The sequence below is a fragment of the Parus major genome, chromosome 3 (genome assembly GCF_001522545.3).
Source record: "Parus major isolate Abel chromosome 3, Parus_major1.1, whole genome shotgun sequence".
Lineage (NCBI taxonomy): Eukaryota > Metazoa > Chordata > Aves > Passeriformes > Paridae > Parus > Parus major.
Window position 1 is genome coordinate 39,320,944 of NC_031770.1, and position 17,975 is coordinate 39,338,918.

A 17,975-nucleotide genomic window follows, 5' to 3' on the forward strand; every position below is an offset into this window, starting at 1 on the left:
GGTTTGAAAACCTTACAGTATTTGTGTCTCTTTGCTCAAACTACCAGGAATTCCTGAATATGAATCCTGAGTGTGAATGAAGTGAATGAAGTAGGCTCTAGGAAAAATGTACTTAAAGACTGCTGGGGAGTTCAGCAGTGTTGGTTGGTCCAGAACTAAAGAGCTTCTAGTGTAGGAGTAGTAAGCATAAACCTGGTTCTCTACAAGGTGGCTGCAGTACCACCGAAATCAGGACAGATAAGGGCACAAGAGCTCACCATGGTGGCACAGTAAAGAACACCAGTGCAGGAACCAGGGAGTGCCTGTCTGGTCTGAGGGACACCAACACCACAAATAAATGGAGGGCTTCCCATCTTCAAGTTTCTAAGAAAAATAAGTAGCTTGTGAACAGACTGGTTGTGAAATAAAACACAGGTATACTAACATTGGGGAAACTTGATAGTGCAGGTATTCTCTTTAAGTGAGAGCTATTTATCATTAAGAAATGGAGGCCAGTGGAGAACACATACTTCTATTATTTGAACCAGAGGAAATGTCTGAATTTTGCTTTGGAGTTTTACCATCCCAATCATGAAGACAGTTTTGATTACCATACAGAACAAAAAACTCTCATAGTCCTTAACGTTATGCTAATAAATGCATTGGCAACCCAGAGAGAGTTTTGGGTGCAAGCCATTCACTTCCCTAGCATGATGAACTATGAAAGGAAAAGCTGGAAGGCTTTGTAAAACAGCACAGATATTTGAAAAAAACAAAGAGGAATGCAACTGGTGATTTCATATTTAAGCCATTTGTATCACTAGTAGATGGTGCAGTGTGTGCAAGAAAAATGTCAGTGCAAAGGCAAAACCACTTCTCAGTTGTTAGGACTGAAATATGAATGGTGAGCTGCCTTCTGTGACCTGGAGACATTCCCTGGCCAAAGGGGATCCTCAGCCTTTGGTACAACACCAGAAGGGAGAACACGTGGTGACAGAAGAAGGGATAGTGACTTTAAACTGAAAGAGGCTAGATTTAGGTAAGATATTAAGAAGAAATTCTTTGTTGTGAGGGTGGTGAGGCTCCGGAACAGCCTGCCCAGAGAAGTCATGGATGCCCCATCCCTGGACATGCTAAAGATCAGGATGGATACAGTTTTGAGCAACCTGGTCTAGTGAAAGGTGTTCTGGCTATGGCAGGGAACTTGGAACAAGTTGATATTTAAGGACCCTTCTAACCCAAACCATTCTGCCATTCTATTAGAAAGGGAAGGGCTACAGAGGAAGTGGAAGTGAGGGCAGCAGAAAAAACTTAGAAGTTTCAAGGAAAGTACATTTGCAGCATGAAATTATCTGCTGAGCTTGTTTGCTTCAAACAAACAAGCAAAAATGACTGTTTATAAGTTATGTAAACAAGGGGAGGTAAGTGGCTTCGTCTACACTATGGGCTTCGGCAGTGGAATAGAAGATGCATCTCAAGCAGCTGGGAAAAAGATGATTTCATTAGAAGCACTTTTCAGGGACAGGAAAAACCTCTTACAGACCAAAATGGAAAAAATCTACACCTGTGGGGACAAGAGACAATATAGAAAAACAGCTGAGAACAAAAGGGAAGGAACAAGGTCAGAAATTGCTCATTTATGCCCTGAAAATAATTTTAAGAGGAATTTAAACCCTGAAATGGAGAAAATATTTTTAAATAAATTGCGCAATATCAGATTGGGGTTTAAAAAACAACAAGTTATCTTTTTAGCAATTTCAGTTCACACAGAATGTCAGCAGCAGGAATGCAAGCTGCTGATCTGCTTGGTGACTGGCAGAACCAAACAATCCTCCCCTCTGAGTCAATGAGAGGCTGTGTACAGTATTATGAGATCAAACTCTAATCCTCTTAGTAGCACTTTCCATGGAAAAACTGCCGTTCTATATGTATTTACACTGTTAAATGCATTATTCATGTAAATGCCATGTGTATATACACACACACAAACCATGGCTGTAATTACAACGTATTCCTTTGTAATTGTATCATATGAATCCTGCTCAGAAACTGTCCTGAAAAAGAGCAAAGACCACTAGACATTATTTGCTTATGTTCCCTTTACTGCAAACAACAGAACAGACTGTCTGTTAAAAAGATGTGTATAATCTGGTTAGTGTAAAACATTTGTCATACGTGCCCACACAAGTCCCCCTCTCTCCTGCATGCATTGATGTCTCAGTTGCAATTCAGAGGCAAAGTGTAAGGAGGCTGGGCAAAAGTGGACAGTTTTAACTCCAGTCTGTGGGGCACAGGTATGTAGTCAGGTCTTGGCTCAAAAATTTGGCAGCTTCACCATGTGAAGTGTCACCAAGCAGAAATATTGCTTTGCTATTTACACATCCTGCAAACATCAGAAAATGCCAAAATTTTGTAGATTGACCCACTTGACTGTTCAGCGTGCCAATATGAGACACCAAAGTAATTTGATAGTGTTTAGTTATATACAACAGAATTTAAAAACAATTATTATAGTGTACTATTTCAATTACAACATCAGTAAACACCAATATTCTTCCCAGACTTCCTTACTCCACATATTCGTGCCTGAGGACTCCTCACTGTACCTGCAAAGCCTCTCTCGCCAGTCTAAATATCCATTTTTATCCAAGGAAATTAATTATTCATGTCATCAAAGCAACAATGAGCTAGCAAGACAAGATACTTCAAGCAAACACTGATACTATTATAATTCTGTTATAAGGATTCTAAAACCTTGGAAGTTATTATACTGTGATTTTTTTTTCTAATTAATTCATTGTCGACCAATACATTCTACTAACTTCTACAGGATTTTTTAAATAATTCTACTGATAAATTAGTCTATATATTTTTTTTTTTTAAAGTTCTGTGAGTTTTTTATTCTATAAATTATAGTGAAAAGCTTCTTTTTCCCCTTTGGTACATCACGTTTTAAGTGGCTTCAGGCAAATATCTTTAATACATTTCCACACAAAGATGATCACTGGATTCCAAAGGGAAAAGCACCCAGTATTATGCTAAGTTGCCTGCCCCTTATAGCAAAAGCATCTCAGCAACCTTGATAAAATAGCATTGCTAGGGACTTCTGCCTCATCCATTACATTAAAAGCAGCAATTGCTAAAACAAAAGAGCTTGCTTACTTCATATTAAGGGAAAAACATTAGTAAAAGACAGCACTATTGCAATAAATGACATCATTGCTGGGGACTATTTATTTCAAAGCCTAAATATTTACACAGGTAAATAGACTAATCCACTTGTTTCTGCAGCAAATCCAAATACACTTCTCACAAAAAAAATCCTGTTTTGCTTCCTGGCATCAAGGTCTAGCAAAGTTCTGAAAAGATTGGAATGAGAAATCCCCATTTCTAATCAAGCTGTCCCTTTCTCTCCTGCCATCTCCTTCTGTTTAGTCTCTTTAGTGGAAAATAAATATGCTCCCATTCCCCATTTCTTTATTTTGGAGTAGCAGTGTTATCCTTTCTCCAGGCCCCTATTCTCAAGAATCTTCTATGAACATTATTTTTTCAAGAACACTATTTTTTCTCCCTTTCTCTGTTAAATTTGACAATGCTTTCAAAGCAAAGGGCCAGAAAAGGGTGTGGGGGCATGTATAAAGCCTCATTTTTTAGGAACCTAGGTAAAAAATGAATCCAAATCAACAATTCAGCCTCTCAGTGAATTTCCTGTATTCACAAGATGACTACATGACAGACACACAGCACACTGACACATCCCCATTTCAGAAAAGTAAAGGAAAATCAGTGTAATACTCTGACATTTTGGTTTGCATCCCTGCAGGATTAACAGAATACCTCGTTCATCCACTACTAGCTGAGAACATCAGCAGTTCAAGATTCACTTTTCTAGTTTTACTTAATAAATATGCCTTGAAGAGTTCTTTCCTCCTAAACTAAAAACAAGACACTCTGTAAGATTCAGGACAAAAGTTTGAATTACACTGAGAGACTTTCCTGATTTGACAGTCTCAATATCTTTTAGAGGCCACATGGATAAAATATTGTGATCTCAGATCCAGATGTATTGCCATGGGCACTTCACCCTCCAACACTATCACATTTAATTATTCAATAAATTCTTCTAGTTTCACAGGCTTGGCCAGGGGATAACCCTCTTTTCCACATTCAGTTATGAGGACGCTAATTTTGTGCTAGCCCAAAAGCTGGTAATAATACAAGATGTGCATTAAACTACAAGGGGTTTTTTGGTATAGTCCTTGTTGGCAACTTGAGGCCACCAGCCAGAAGACAGAGAAGCCAAGGAAGGTTGTACCAGAGAAGGTTGTTAAAGGATTCTGCTACATCTCAAGTTTTGGAAATGAGGATGGAATGCTGCTCTATCAACAGTGCCAGTCTGCTATGGTGTTAAGTGTCCCAACAAAAGGAATACAAGTTTTCTTCTGATTTAGATCTCATTACAGTTCCAGGGAGGGAAAAAGAGCAATTTAATTTGCTTTTCATTTGCTTTGAATCGTGTAAGTTTGCACTGTAAGTTAGGTTTTATGGCATTGTAAATTTAACAGAAGTAGCCCTTAACTACAAGGGTAAGGTGCTTTCAGAGGAAGATCTTTTCACCATAAATGACTAAATTCATGCAGGCTAGTTTTAACTTTGTCATGGAAGTCCCAAGATGAACAACTTCACAGGTTTACTCCTTTCAGGAAGCTGAAATGGATGATGACTGTGCACAGATCATGAAACTTTGCATGATTTCACATATCTAGAACAAAAAAGGATTAAATCATCATCTCATTTTCACTGTGAGTTTTTTTCATCAAGGTTCAAAAGAAAACAGAGAGGGTGAAAACAGAGGCAAAAGTTGTCGTGCAACACAAAATGTTAAGCCTGATCTCTTTATTTCACTATTTTCTATGACATTGTAGGTGCCATAGTAACCATGCTTTAAAGTCAGAGTAGAGGTGCTGTGAAGATGGTACTATACAGAGCTAAGATCCCAGACAGACAGACGCTCGTGCTCAACTGGGAGCAGAGCTGAGTCATAGGTATGAAACCCTCGGCAACACACTCGGGAGCTGTGAGGCAAGGGGACTCCCTATGAGTTTTTTCTGCTGCTCTCCCAGAAGGAGAAATGATCACAAGATCTTTTAACTACAGAAAGCCAGAATGCAGAAGCATTTGAAGAGAAATAGGCAAGGACTGTAGTATATGAGATGGGGACATTTCTGGGATATATAATAAGTACTGCATCTGGGATTGGCTCCAGAGCCATCTGACCATTGCCCAGCCTCAGAGGTGAGTATCGTCTCTGAATCAGAGCTTCCTCAAACAAAGCTTTGTTTTTACTGATGACTGTCCAGTTACCTCAGTAAAGTGAAGGTGGAAAGTACCAAAACAGAGGCAGTACAAGAAAAGCAAAAACACATGACTGCACTGTTTGAGTCTAAAGCATAAAACAAAAAAGCTGAATCAGATGAATGATAGGGTGAGGGAGAAGGAAAAAGCAGAACTGTTACCTTACAAGGGAAACATCTGAGAAGGCAAAGTGAGTTTCAGTAGACACCAGGAGGCAAGAGCCTGGTCTCAAGGGTACAGTTTCCATCAGTGTGGAGCTCAGCATTTCCGCAGTCCAGCTGTGCGATTCTACACCCGCGCACAGCACATTCAGATCTTCAACCTTTATTTACAAGAGGGAAGAAAAGCCTGCAGACAAGAGTAAAGAATCATATCCCAGGAGGGCAAAACAACTTAATTTCGTCTCTTTAGTAACTGAAAAATGTTACTGAATTAGTTGATGTGCCTCCCTGAAGAGATGGTACAAAATCCCAGACAACAACAACTCTCTGATCACCAGAAAGATAAATGAGTGCTTGTAGACCATAGTGGTACTCCATGGAGAGAGCCCTATTCTCACTTCTCTCTCAGTCCCACAAATTTCACACTGGCAGAATGATTTTAAAAGCTAGGGTAAAAGGGCAAACCTTCTCTTGGCTGTGGTGCATACAGCCTGTTAAATGTTTTGTAAGTCCCCACTTCCCTGGGGATAGGTTATAATCACCATGGTTGTGCCTGTGGTTAACAACAAGGAGGAAGAGATAAACACAAAAAATGAGGCAAAAAGCAAACCCAAGACTGATCAATAGAAGAATAAGTGGTCAAGAGCAGAAGCAAAGGACTGATGTGTTTTTCATAAATAAGGCTTTTCAAAAAACGTTGTTTTTGAAATGACCCAGATCATCTGCATTGGAAAAGATTACATTCACCCCTTTGACAATGTTATGAGAAAGATAGAAATACTAAGTCAAAACTTTAAAAGTTTCCATACAACTCCAGGGAAACAACTCCTCCCATAACATCACAAACACTTGCCTATTATAGCATTTCTTTCAATACAAACATTATTCAAATTAATTTTATGGCTTCTTTTACAACCTGTTATAGAGAAAGGAAATGCTTTTAAACCAAGCAAGGGAAAAGTTTCAGTTGGCACCGTTCATATAATTATCTTTGTTATGGGTAACTTACACCCTTTCCTAGTGGAATACTCATCTCCAAGAGTAAATTGGTATATAAGCTTTATCCTCACGTGTGGAGGGATTTTTCAAAAAGACAATTGGGGCTAAAACATGTATCTTCTGGCAGATAATCACAAGAGATAGTTTGTGCTTTGGAAGTGACAATCCTCAGAGTCATTAACGGTATTCCTTTTAGTGTCCTATATGGGTTTTCCTGTCTGGGAAAAATGAAAAATTTGTTTGCTAGAATACAAAATCCCTGTTGTAGAGAAGACTTTCAGAAATTCATTTCATGCCATCAGGCAAAAGATTCCATTAGGCTTTTTTTTTTTTTTTTTTCCCAGGGAACAGGAAATACAGGTGGAGTTCCTCTGGTGTGTGAGAAGGGATGCTGTAGCATTAACAGCCATAGGAAGGGAGAAGACATTTGGATGCTGCCATAATTGTACCGGTGGAACAGCGTAAAAGTAGGTGAATAAATCCTATCTACTTTGCAGACAGTGTAAATTCTGTGGCCCACCATCCTTATCAGCATTGCTGCTTGGTATATTATGCTGTGTCATTAATTTTTCCATAAAATTATGAAAAGAAAAAGCATGAAGTATGCTTTTAGTATGGATTCTTCAATTCTGCAAATGCATAAAAACTTGAAATCATGGGAGGAAAAAACAAATTTCAGCAACTGATTTTGGAAAGCTGGTTTTTCTCCAGCTCTGCTGACATGGGTGATTTTGTTTTGTCTTGGATCAGTTTGTAGTCAACATAATACGCACAGCCATCTTTTTTCAGACCAGACCAAATGCCCCCAAAGTGCTCATCCTTATGACATAATGGCTTGATTTAGCCACAAAGCTAAGGATAATGCATATTAAAACTTTTTAAAGGAGAAAACAAAGCCTCCCCTCAATCCCCCTCAGCTTAGTTTGACCCAACTCCTGCTTTATTAGCTGTACATATTTTCTGCCTTACAATTGCTAAAACTACACCATGAACAAAAGAGGATTAAATAACAAAAATAGAACAGTATTATTACTTCTGACTGGCAGGCATCATAAACCTGAGCAACTTCACAGTGCTGGAGAGACTGAGAGAGATTAACTGATGCCTACTTCAGTGGGGACTTTTTTGCCTTCACAGCCCACAACACTTTTATGTGTGGATTCATATAACACATTTTCACCCGTTTCTAGAGTAAACCCAACCATGTGGTCCTCCTTTGGAAGCAGAATTGGAAGACAAGCTGACAGAATGTGGAAGGAAGAGTTAATATTAACTACCACACTTTCCCTCCCTCCTTTTTTGTCTGTTTCACTGGTTGCCACATACAAAGGTAACTCTCAAGGATACAAGAAGCTGAAAAACAAGAACAGATATATCCCCTTCTTCATTCTTTCAAATTTAGGCACTCACTGCAGTGTGTTTGAAATCAGCCATACAATGCCAACACATGAAAATCATTTGCATTTTGAAAATGTATTAGTTTAGCTATCTTAATAGTGTTGATTTAGTAGAAAAATGAGTTTGTTTTGGAATAAAAATTAGTGATGTTACTTCCCAGAAAAGAGCTCCAAGTTTTTATGACATAATGAAATGTTATAAAAAGCCTTCTGAAGTGTGTTTTATTTAACATCTGCACACACTAAGTACCAAAAAAATTCAAATCTAGTGATATGAATCAGTCTTAAACTGTGTTACAGATATAATCTAACATAAAGGCTTGCTTTCAGATTACTCTTTAGTAATAATTACAATGCACAAGCAAACAGGGACAAAGTGGGAACTGTGCAGACTAGCAGCAGATCCAGCAGGGTTTCAGATTTTTAGAGAGATGGGTTTTCAATTAATGCAATTACAATGTCGTTTGCTGTCCCAGACATATTTTAGTCACAGAAGTTGTATGATACAGGAAAGACTGGCATGGAGGTCTGCTGATGCAGAAGTTTAAGGCTAAGATATCTTCCAGAGCCACAGAACCTGTCCACTAGTTGCTGGCAACGTGAAGGTAGAGAAAACAAAGTTGAATTTATGCAAGATTTTCTTTGTGATTCACTAGAAAAGTGCAGTAGAAATTTCTACTAAAAGAAAAGAAAGGTGAATGTTATAGATAAACCCACGCACTCAGTTCCCCCCCTTGCAAAGCCTTCAGTTTACTTATAACAATTCTTGAAAGTAAAACTATGTACTGCTTTCTGCCAGTCGTACCCAGGCTCAGATTTGGCCCTGCAGGAAAGAGGCATGACACCCTTGAATTACATCTGGACTTTTCATGAGTTCAGGTGTTAAGGTTTAATGAGTTAACTCATTTTGCCAATTACTATCATTACTTACCACCTGAAGGCACACTGGCAAACTGTATCTTCTTTTCTTGCCTGTGCACTGCTACACAATGCCTGCAATTGATACACTGCAATCTGAGGAAAATATTTTCTTCATTAAAAACTTCGTGTTTTTGTCTTCTGTGCTCTAAAAGGTTTGCATTTCCAGTACCCTTGAACGCCTGGCTCTCAGCTAGAGGAGAGCTGTAAGTTTTCCCACATCTCACAGTGAAAACAGGTCTGCTGAAATGCTGATACACTTCAGATGCAGTACACTTCAAAGTAGTGAGAGAGACTGAGCAGCAAAGGACAACTGCTCCCTTCAAAGACTCCCAAAGCCAGGCTGTGGCCACCCCATCCCCATCCAGGCACCCACTGGGGGAATGTGCACCCCAAGCTGTTTGCCTGGAAGGCACTTCCCTGCATGTGAAATGTAGCTTGGACCTTGAATGGATGGAGCACTTGCTTCCTTACACATCCTCAGTCAGAAAGGCAGATTTAGTGAACCAATGGCTCCTTTCCATTTCCTGAAACTTTGTTCTCCAGGAAGCAAAACTGTACTTTGTAAGAGCTGATGGTAACACATACACAGAGTGTGTCCTGTCTGCAGAACGAAGTGCTGCTTCTCTGAAGTACTTGGAGTCTTCATTAACAGCAAATTCTTTTATTGAATCCTTGCTGATTTGGGACAGTAAGTCTTGTTAAGTGAAAAAAGGAAATGACTAGCAAATACTTAGATGAAACGTATTTGTACTTGTGTAACTGGTAAATCAACATAAGGAGGGATTTTGTTCAGATTTCTGTCTTACTTCAGAAATACTTTCAGTTACCTGTGAGGACACAAACGCAGAAAGCACACACAAAAGGAGCCTTCTCCTGAGACTAGCAGAAAAATGCATGAAGCAAATGCTACTAATAATAAAAATAGATGTAGGAGAGCTAAAACCCCTGAGAACAGACTTCCTGTGCCACAGGGTCAGACAGGACATCATACTATGAGCTAAAATTTAAAATAAAATTACATGTTTTTCACTTGCATAAAGCTACATTACTTCAAATAAACGCTAGGCAGGGGCTCAGCTGCCCACAGGTCCCAACCAGTCCCTGAGGTTCAGCTCTTCATCTCCTGCACACCCACACACAGATGTTCCAGGCACAGGGAACCACGGCACTACCTGGCTCAGAGAGGGCACTGCCCTCTTCCCCATCAGTCATTCTATCTATCCAGGTTTGTAGGCGTGTGTGTGTCCCACCTGTGGATCAGACAGGGCTCATCCCACCACCAAATGAAGACCTCCTGTGTTATATGATGGTCCCATGCCCCTACTCTATGCCCAAACATTTGTGTGCCCTGCCTGTGTGACCAGAGCCCACGTTTAGTTGTGTGATCTATGTCAGAATTCATCTGACACCAGAGCCCATGGATCAGCTCTGTCAGCACTGGCTTGGATGACAAATACCATCAAATCAAGGAGTCATGCAGACACTGAGATGGTGGAAATGGAGCATAAAATGACAATTTGGATTGGTCTTTGGCAGGGTAGGGGCCTTTGAGATATAATTGATTTTTACAAGGGACAATTAGCATCCAAAAAAGGAAGAGATACTCCCTAACAATGTTGCTGTAACTGGCCCAGGGTCTTGTTCCTGGAAGTCCCTAACTTTCAGAAAGGAGAAAAGATATTTTTCCTACCCTACCAGAAAGGGACCTGAACAGCTTTCAAATGCATAAAAATCCTGCTGCAAAGAAAACTCCTTTTCACAGTTAGAGTGGGGAGGATAAGAAGACACAGGCTTAAACTGCCTTAAGAAAACTTGTGTTAGATATTAGGAAAAACCTCAGACACGAAGGATAATGATGCAAAATAAGCCACATACAAAGGTTAAGGGGATTTACCACTGGAGGCTTTCAATAAGAGGTTAGAAAAATGTCTTTGGTGCAAGAGTTTAGATATAGTGATGTTGTCTAAGGAGGAAGAGGAGTCCAGATAAAGGGTTTTTAGATGTCTTCCAGTCCCAATTTTCTGTGATTTTCCTGTGTACAAGTTATTCCTACATTTACCTGCTTAATTTTCCTTTTGTGTACCTCAGCAGTTAATTTGAGGCTTGTTGGAAGAAGCACATATCAAGCCTGAGGCACATGAGACTTTATGTGGAATAAAGTCAGAAGCAGTTGGGGAACTGGGAGCAATTCCTTTATTATGAAAATTTACACATATGAGTATTGCTACCAAACCCAATGTAAATAGGTAGAATAGTATTTAAGGACATGTATATTTATCATAATTTTTTTTTTTCAAATGGGAAATGCAAAGCACAAAGGTCTGAACCATCGGTAATGACACAGCAAGTTGTCAAAATGAGCCTGAAAAATGGATTTCCTGGCTCCTCAAGTGACCTATCTGAGGGACTACATGCTCCTCCTGCTCTTTCTCCCCTCTCTACCTCCCTTCCCCCCAGCAAGCTGTGCAAGACTACAAGAACTTCAGCATTTCCTCATAAAAGTCTTTTGCCTGCAGCTGGGGGAAGTTAGACACTACAACAGTGTCGGTACCTTCTGCTGTAACAAGAGCACATATCACAAAAATGATCATTACCACAGGGAAAAAAACCAAAAAACTAAAGCTGCCTCAGGACCTACACCTTGCAGAGATGTTCTCGGGCTGATAATCCCCATCTCCTTTCTTTACCTTGCCTTTATTCTGGGTGACATTTGACAGACTCTATTCCTCTACCAAGTGAGTAACTATAAAAATACAAAAAAAGACACTGCTGATAAGGAAGAGAATTGCTCTTTATACAAGTGCAGATGAATCCACAAGCGGTTGCAAGCGAAGCGTTGTTGCTCCAGCCCACTGTGGAAAAGGAGCAGTCTAGCTCAGCACTTTCTGGGCTCTTCCCTAAGGCTGCTGTAACTTGAACTTGTAGGAAATCAGAACCAGAGCCCAAGACTAGAACCAAAAACCTCTGGTAACAAAGTATTACAAAGCCAGTGCCAGTCCTTCTGCACTACCACTTACAAGCCCTCATAGTCTCGCTTCCATTTCCTACATGCCAGGGCTGGAACCAAAGGAGGACCCACACTTGAATCATCCACAGGAAATCCTGCCTCTCAAACTGACCATGCCGAGGCACACCAGGCCCCAAATTAATTCTGAATTAATTTCCAAGAGCTCTGCTAGGCTCTAAGCCACGTACATAGATTAAACATAATTTGGATTCATCATTACCAGTAAAACTAAAAACTAATTAGAAGAATTAAAGTGTAAGAATAATGAATTTAAAATATGTCAGGAATATAAAAGTCAGAAACATCTCCAAAAAGAATAAAAGTTAATGTTTTAATTAGTTGTTTTCTCAAAAGAAAAAAAAAAATAAAAAATAAAAGACGCTCCTGCATCATTAGAATAAATATTTCCAGTCTTTATATGCTTAGGTATTTCCTGGCTTATTCCAATGGCATATTTAAATTTTGATTTTTAAATCAAGGGATATTTCTCATTGCCATAAGATGCATTCCACTGGGTCTCAAAGTCTTTAGCAGATCCCCACTGTGTGTACTTTATCCTGATGGTTTCACATTCATGTTCATCAACACTCAGCAAGAACCATAAACAAAGCCCTTTCTCAGATGCACACATGCAGTTCCCATTGACTTTGCTGGATTTTCAGCTGACTTCAATCAGAACTCTGTGCATGCAGAAGGGCAAAACTTGGCTCTGCATATTCAATAAAATTACATCACTAGGTACCTTTTAAATGAAGGGCAATGTAGGCCATACTGAAAAATAATGTAAACTGAAACCCCTAAACTGTAGCCAAATGAATTCAAATTTCAGCCAGGTTTTTCCAGAATAATAAAAAGGGCATGCATTTTGGGCAAGATGAAATGAAACCCTAATACCATCTCATTTACCAGAGTGCACTCTGCCTCTTTTAGCAGGATAAAGTGTGAAACCCAGGTGTTTACACAAGGTGATGTACTTGTTGTTTCAGGTATAGCAATGACATTGGCATCTGAAACAATAAAGTAAAGCTCAAGTAACAAGCTGTGATTTGGTAAGTCCTTTTCTGCAGCTGTATCCTGTCCCTGTAAGCTATGACTCTAATTACAAGTGAATTTGAAGTGTAGAATACCACAGCAGAAAAAGTAATTAAGCATTATATTAATAACTAATATTGTATTATTTTTGAATCTACTCTAACAGTGGTATTTTAAACATATTAAATGCTTGAGCCTAGGAGTATCTATCTTGACCCCTTCAAACCTCCTTTCCCACTTGCCAAAAGAACAACATAACAAAAATCCCACATAACCTAGTAAAAACTGTTCCCTTCCAAATTTCAAATGACATCGTGTAACACAATTTCTGCCAGATACATTAGCTAATGCACACTAAGCAAAGCAATGCACTATGTTTTTTTTCCAAATTTCTTTCCTTTATTTTACCTTTACTCATTCCGTGATGTAACAACCCATACCTTTTTTACTGCATCTTTAAAAATATCTACCTACTAGGATGAAGAGTATTCTCACTTCTAAAAAACCATCTAACAATGGTCTTCCTCACACTTTCTGTTTATCTGATAAGCGCTTGCTAACCTGCAAATACAAATTTATACACAGAAGCCCTCAGAGATGAAAACCACACAGGAGACTTGATGTCCATGTTTGATCATCGCTCTCTGCCCAAAGAAGAAACATCTCTGATGATTTTCACAATTAAATAGCAGAACAGATTTTATGAATATTTTTTTCTTCATAGTTGGAACAGCCCTTATTCTCCACTCCATTGTAATACTGAGTCACTTTGCATCAAGTTGGTCATTACTGACAAGCCAGGGAAGAAAGGAGGGAAGTGGATGAAATGCTCTGAAGCTACACGTGCGATAGGGTACATATCAGGTTGCTCCTTGAAGCAAGTTATTTAAAATCAGAAAAAAATCATTACAATACAGCTCACCTAAGGGAAAACAATTTAATAATTATTGAGAAAGTCCAGTAAATCTAACACTGGTGGTCAAAGGGATTGCAAAGACTTTTTCTTTCCTTTTCTTTTTGTAAGTGAAGCAAGAGTCTAGCCTGATACAAATGCTGAGTTGTACTGGTCATTCACACCAGACTATCCAGTAAATTAAGTAATTAGCATTGTGGAATCTGTTTCTCCTAAACTATGGCACTGTCAAATGAATAGTTATGAGGTCTGGTGGGGCTCTGCTCTCTCCAAACCATCTCCCCTCCTAACATCCCATCCTGACATTGGTGGCCTGTGAAGACACTCATTTGTCTCAGAACTCCTTCATATAACTCCAGGTCTACTTCCTGTTGTCTCTGTTGGAGCATGAGCATAGAGGATTTACAATGTGTTACGAAGAACATTTATTCTAGCTTGAACTCTGTGATTCTGACTATAAAATCGGGAAAGGAAAGGTATCCCCATCTCTCCCCTCAGTCCTACTGGGATGCAACTGTTCCAAGGAGAAAGTTTTTAGGTTTTTTTTAAATGCATAGCATGTCTGTTTGATAATGAAAATAAAATTCTACATGATCATTTTTCAAGAAAGTTGATTTTAAATATTTAAGAAAGAAAATAAAAACCAACAAAACAGACAGGTCACAAACTTGGCTTTTTGGCATGTCCTGTTTAAGCAATGACACATGAAGAACTTTATGTTCGAACAATTACCTGGTGCTTTAAGTAGGACACTAAGGGAATAACATTTCAAAACGTATTCACACAGCATGAGACTAATCCTCCTCCTGGGAGTACCAGTGCAAATCAGAGTAACTCCTCAGAGGTCAATTGAAGTACACCAGCACAAAATAAATGTGAGACAGGAGGGAATCAGGCCCCATCTACCTCTATTTTAATGCAGAGGTTGCAGATCATCTGCAATGATAAAGTGAACAACATAAATATAACTGACATCTATTCAATTGATCTCACATCCTGCCGACTATTCACAGCTCCAAATACAGGGCTGAAGAACAATGGTTTGAGGAAGGCAGGCAGAAATCCGGGTTCTAACCCATTCACACATTCCAGTTTGTTAATACCTCCCACCTGAACTGCCTTCATCTCCCCACACTGCTAAATCATGGAAGGTTTAATTTGACATTGTGCCCCCAGCTCCTAAAGAACAACTTCTCCTAAAACAAAGTAAATGAAAAAATACCAAGAGAGATACATGGGAGAGAAGACAAATGCAAAAAAATATGTGCAAACGTGAGAACCTATGGAGAAACAATTAAGAGAGTCCCTGTCTAACACACCACATATATATGAAAGGCACTGGCAAACTGATTAATTATTTGGAAACCTAGCACTTAGAAAGAATGGTATGCGTGCAGGGGAAGACTAAAATATGAGGCTATTTCAAACTCTGGTGTCATTTGTGCTAATTTAAGTGGATCTGTAATTATTTCCTACAACTTCACGATGTCCTGAACCAGCTTCCTCCTCCCCTGCAAGGCTGATAAAAGGACTCCTGGCAACACACTAAATATATTATGCAATGTATTGACTACTACCGAGAAAAAGCACTGAATTACACAGAAACAAAGAACATTAGGTGCGAATATCACCACCTCCAGGGAAAGAGCACCTTGAACTACTTACCACATCAGTAAACGCAGCATTACAATTCTCCCGTACCTCTGCTACCTGCACCTAACAGCATTCGCTACACGTAACAAACTTAAGGCGAATTTTACCTCAAATCTACTTAGGCTCGAGCTCTTTGACCGAGACTTCTTGCGGAGATAGACCGAGAAGAAGCGGCGCACTGTGAACTTCTTCATGTTCATGTCCATCGCCCTGTCCCAGCGGCGGCGAGGAGCACGGAGGAGCTGCGGCGCCGGCGGAGAAAGCTAGCGCATCCCGATCGCCTATCCCTATTTATATCCACAGGCAGGAGATCCTCCGGAGCTCCCGGTTTTGTTCATCGAGCCGGGCACAGCTAGACCCGCCGGAGGTCCGGGGCAGCCCGCATCCAGCCGCCTGCTGCTCGGAGCACGAAGGCGCCGCGCTCCCTCTCGCCCCGCACTGTTTACCCTGGGGAGCGGCCAGCCCAGCTCCGTCCCCGCCGCCCGCCGCCCTCGCCCCCGGTGCGCGCAGCGGGGCTCGGCTCGGGCTGCACGCAGAATCAGCGCCGGCAGATGACAGCTCCTGCGTCCCGGGCGTAGCAGCTTTCAGACAAATATTGGATGTGTCTATTGCTCTGCGCTCCCTCTCCTCTCAGTCAGGCTCTTTCAATTTCCTGCTTTCTGAATCACATGGGGAATAGGCACATGCTGCACTTCTGTTTTTAGCTCAGAATTCAGACGCTGCTATAATTACTGAGGGCTGTGGTGGTCAGAGCCGAGAAGAAATCGGCTCCCCTGTGAGAGTCGCTCCTGGAAGAAAGCTGAAAGATGTCGTGCCCCCACTGCCAGAATAGAAGGGTTTGAATCTCCTTTTATTCCGAGGAGTATGCAAAATAACACCGTTCCCCCCCTCCCTGAAATTGAAAAGCTCACCATCCTATTCACAATCACCCACCCGCTTTACATTGAAATACCTAACGCTGGCACAGCTCTGAAAATAGAAAGCACAATCTAAATGGTAAGTATTACTATTCTTATTGTACTACAGCAGGGAGCTACAGCCCTTCCAGGAGGTTAAGTATGTACATCTATTTACGGGCTGTAATTTTGAGCTGCATAGCAAACGTGCAGACTTACAGCTGCACCCCCACCTCCCCACAATAATATCACATTTTTCAGCTTTTCTTCAAAAACTAATGAATCTCAGTGTGTTCCAGAGACCAAAGAGCTTTCTCTGCCTATTGCACACAGTTCAGCCTCCTTTTCCATAGCAGCTTTTCCTTTCTGACTACTAAGGAGCACCCAGACATGCCTTTCTCCCATAACCTTACATGAAAAGGGAATTACTCTGTGACTTATTAATAACTGAGATAAATAAACCCAAGGAGAGTGGACATCACTACAGCCTGAGAAGACTTGGAGGTAAAATGACAACACCTCTCAAGTCCATCTGCTCTAAAACAGAGGTGCATTTTGCTTTGCTTGCATATCTGGGCTCTGCTGTGAACTACCTTGGCTAGCAATGCCTGTCAGTATCTGCTTTTTCTCTGCTCCATTCCTCCGCCTAAAGCTCACCATGGTCCGTATGCACCCAGAGAAGTATTAACAAGAAAAAAGAAGAAAAATAAAAATAACAATAATTTAATAATTGGCACTTATGGTTTCATTAAAAAGAAGGCCAGATTGGAAAGGTTGCCATTGGTGCTGGGTTCTGTAATCTCACAGGGCCTGACTCTGCTATGCCTGGACCTTGGTGTTACCCCAGCCAAAGGTAACTGTTTCACGGTGACAGTCTGGATTGTCTGCTTTTTCCTTGTCCCTTTTCAGCACACCTTCTGATTGCTTCTCTAATTCTCTTGGTTTGCAACAAAAATACCTTTGGGGGTTGCTTTCGCTGTGCTGCCCCAGTGCAAGCCTATGTCAAGCCTAGGAGCCCTTTGCTATTACAGTTCCCTTGTTTCCCCAGCTAAAGATCCTGGAGCAGAGGCAAGTGTCCAAGAAGAAAACCTCAGCTATGCATAGGTACACCTATACACAGGCAAAACAATGAATAGGCTAAAGGGCAATTTAGCTGGCCAATGCCAAAATTACTTGCTGATACAGCCTCTCTAGTCAATTTTTGTGCCTCCTCACAACCTTGCTGCAGTAAAATCTGCAGTGTCACAAAAGCCTCAGGCACTCAGCTGATTAGTTGACCTCCCCCTCACCTGTCCTGACACACCACACAGCTGCTTGCTGCTTCTTCTCTCCTGCCTTTTCCCTGGCAAAAGGTGTCCTGGCACAAGCTGGACCAGGCTTTGTGCTGGCAAAGGCTTTTGGCAGCCTCACACATTCCCACCTGTGTAAACCACTTGAGCCTTAAATAGCAACCAGACAAGTCCAGGGTGAGGTTTGTGAACCCTTCCCGTCACAGATACATCCCTGCTCACTGACATCTTTATTAATGCAGAGGAGATGATAATTTCCCAGCTTTGAATACACAGGCTGTGCCTCATAATATGGAGTATATGAGTGCCTGTTACTATTACACTGGCAGATTTATCACAACCTTCCCTTCTCATTACATTAGTGGTGATTTCA

The 17,975-nt window shown here is 40.6% G+C and overlaps 1 protein-coding gene across 1 annotated transcript in view; it reads right to left on the bottom strand.

Moving 5' to 3' along the window:
* LOC107202385 (ribosomal protein S6 kinase alpha-2) overlaps nucleotides 1–16,270 on the bottom strand; it is a 157,715-nt gene extending 141,445 nt beyond the window's left edge. Inside the window, exon 1 of the mRNA XM_015623089.3 lies at nucleotides 15,525–16,270. Within this exon, the coding sequence (XP_015478575.1) occupies nucleotides 15,525–15,623 (99 nt within the window). The 5' untranslated portion in view covers nucleotides 15,624–16,270. The remainder of the gene's footprint in view (nucleotides 1–15,524) is intronic.
* Between the last annotated feature and the right edge of the window lie 1,705 nt (nucleotides 16,271–17,975).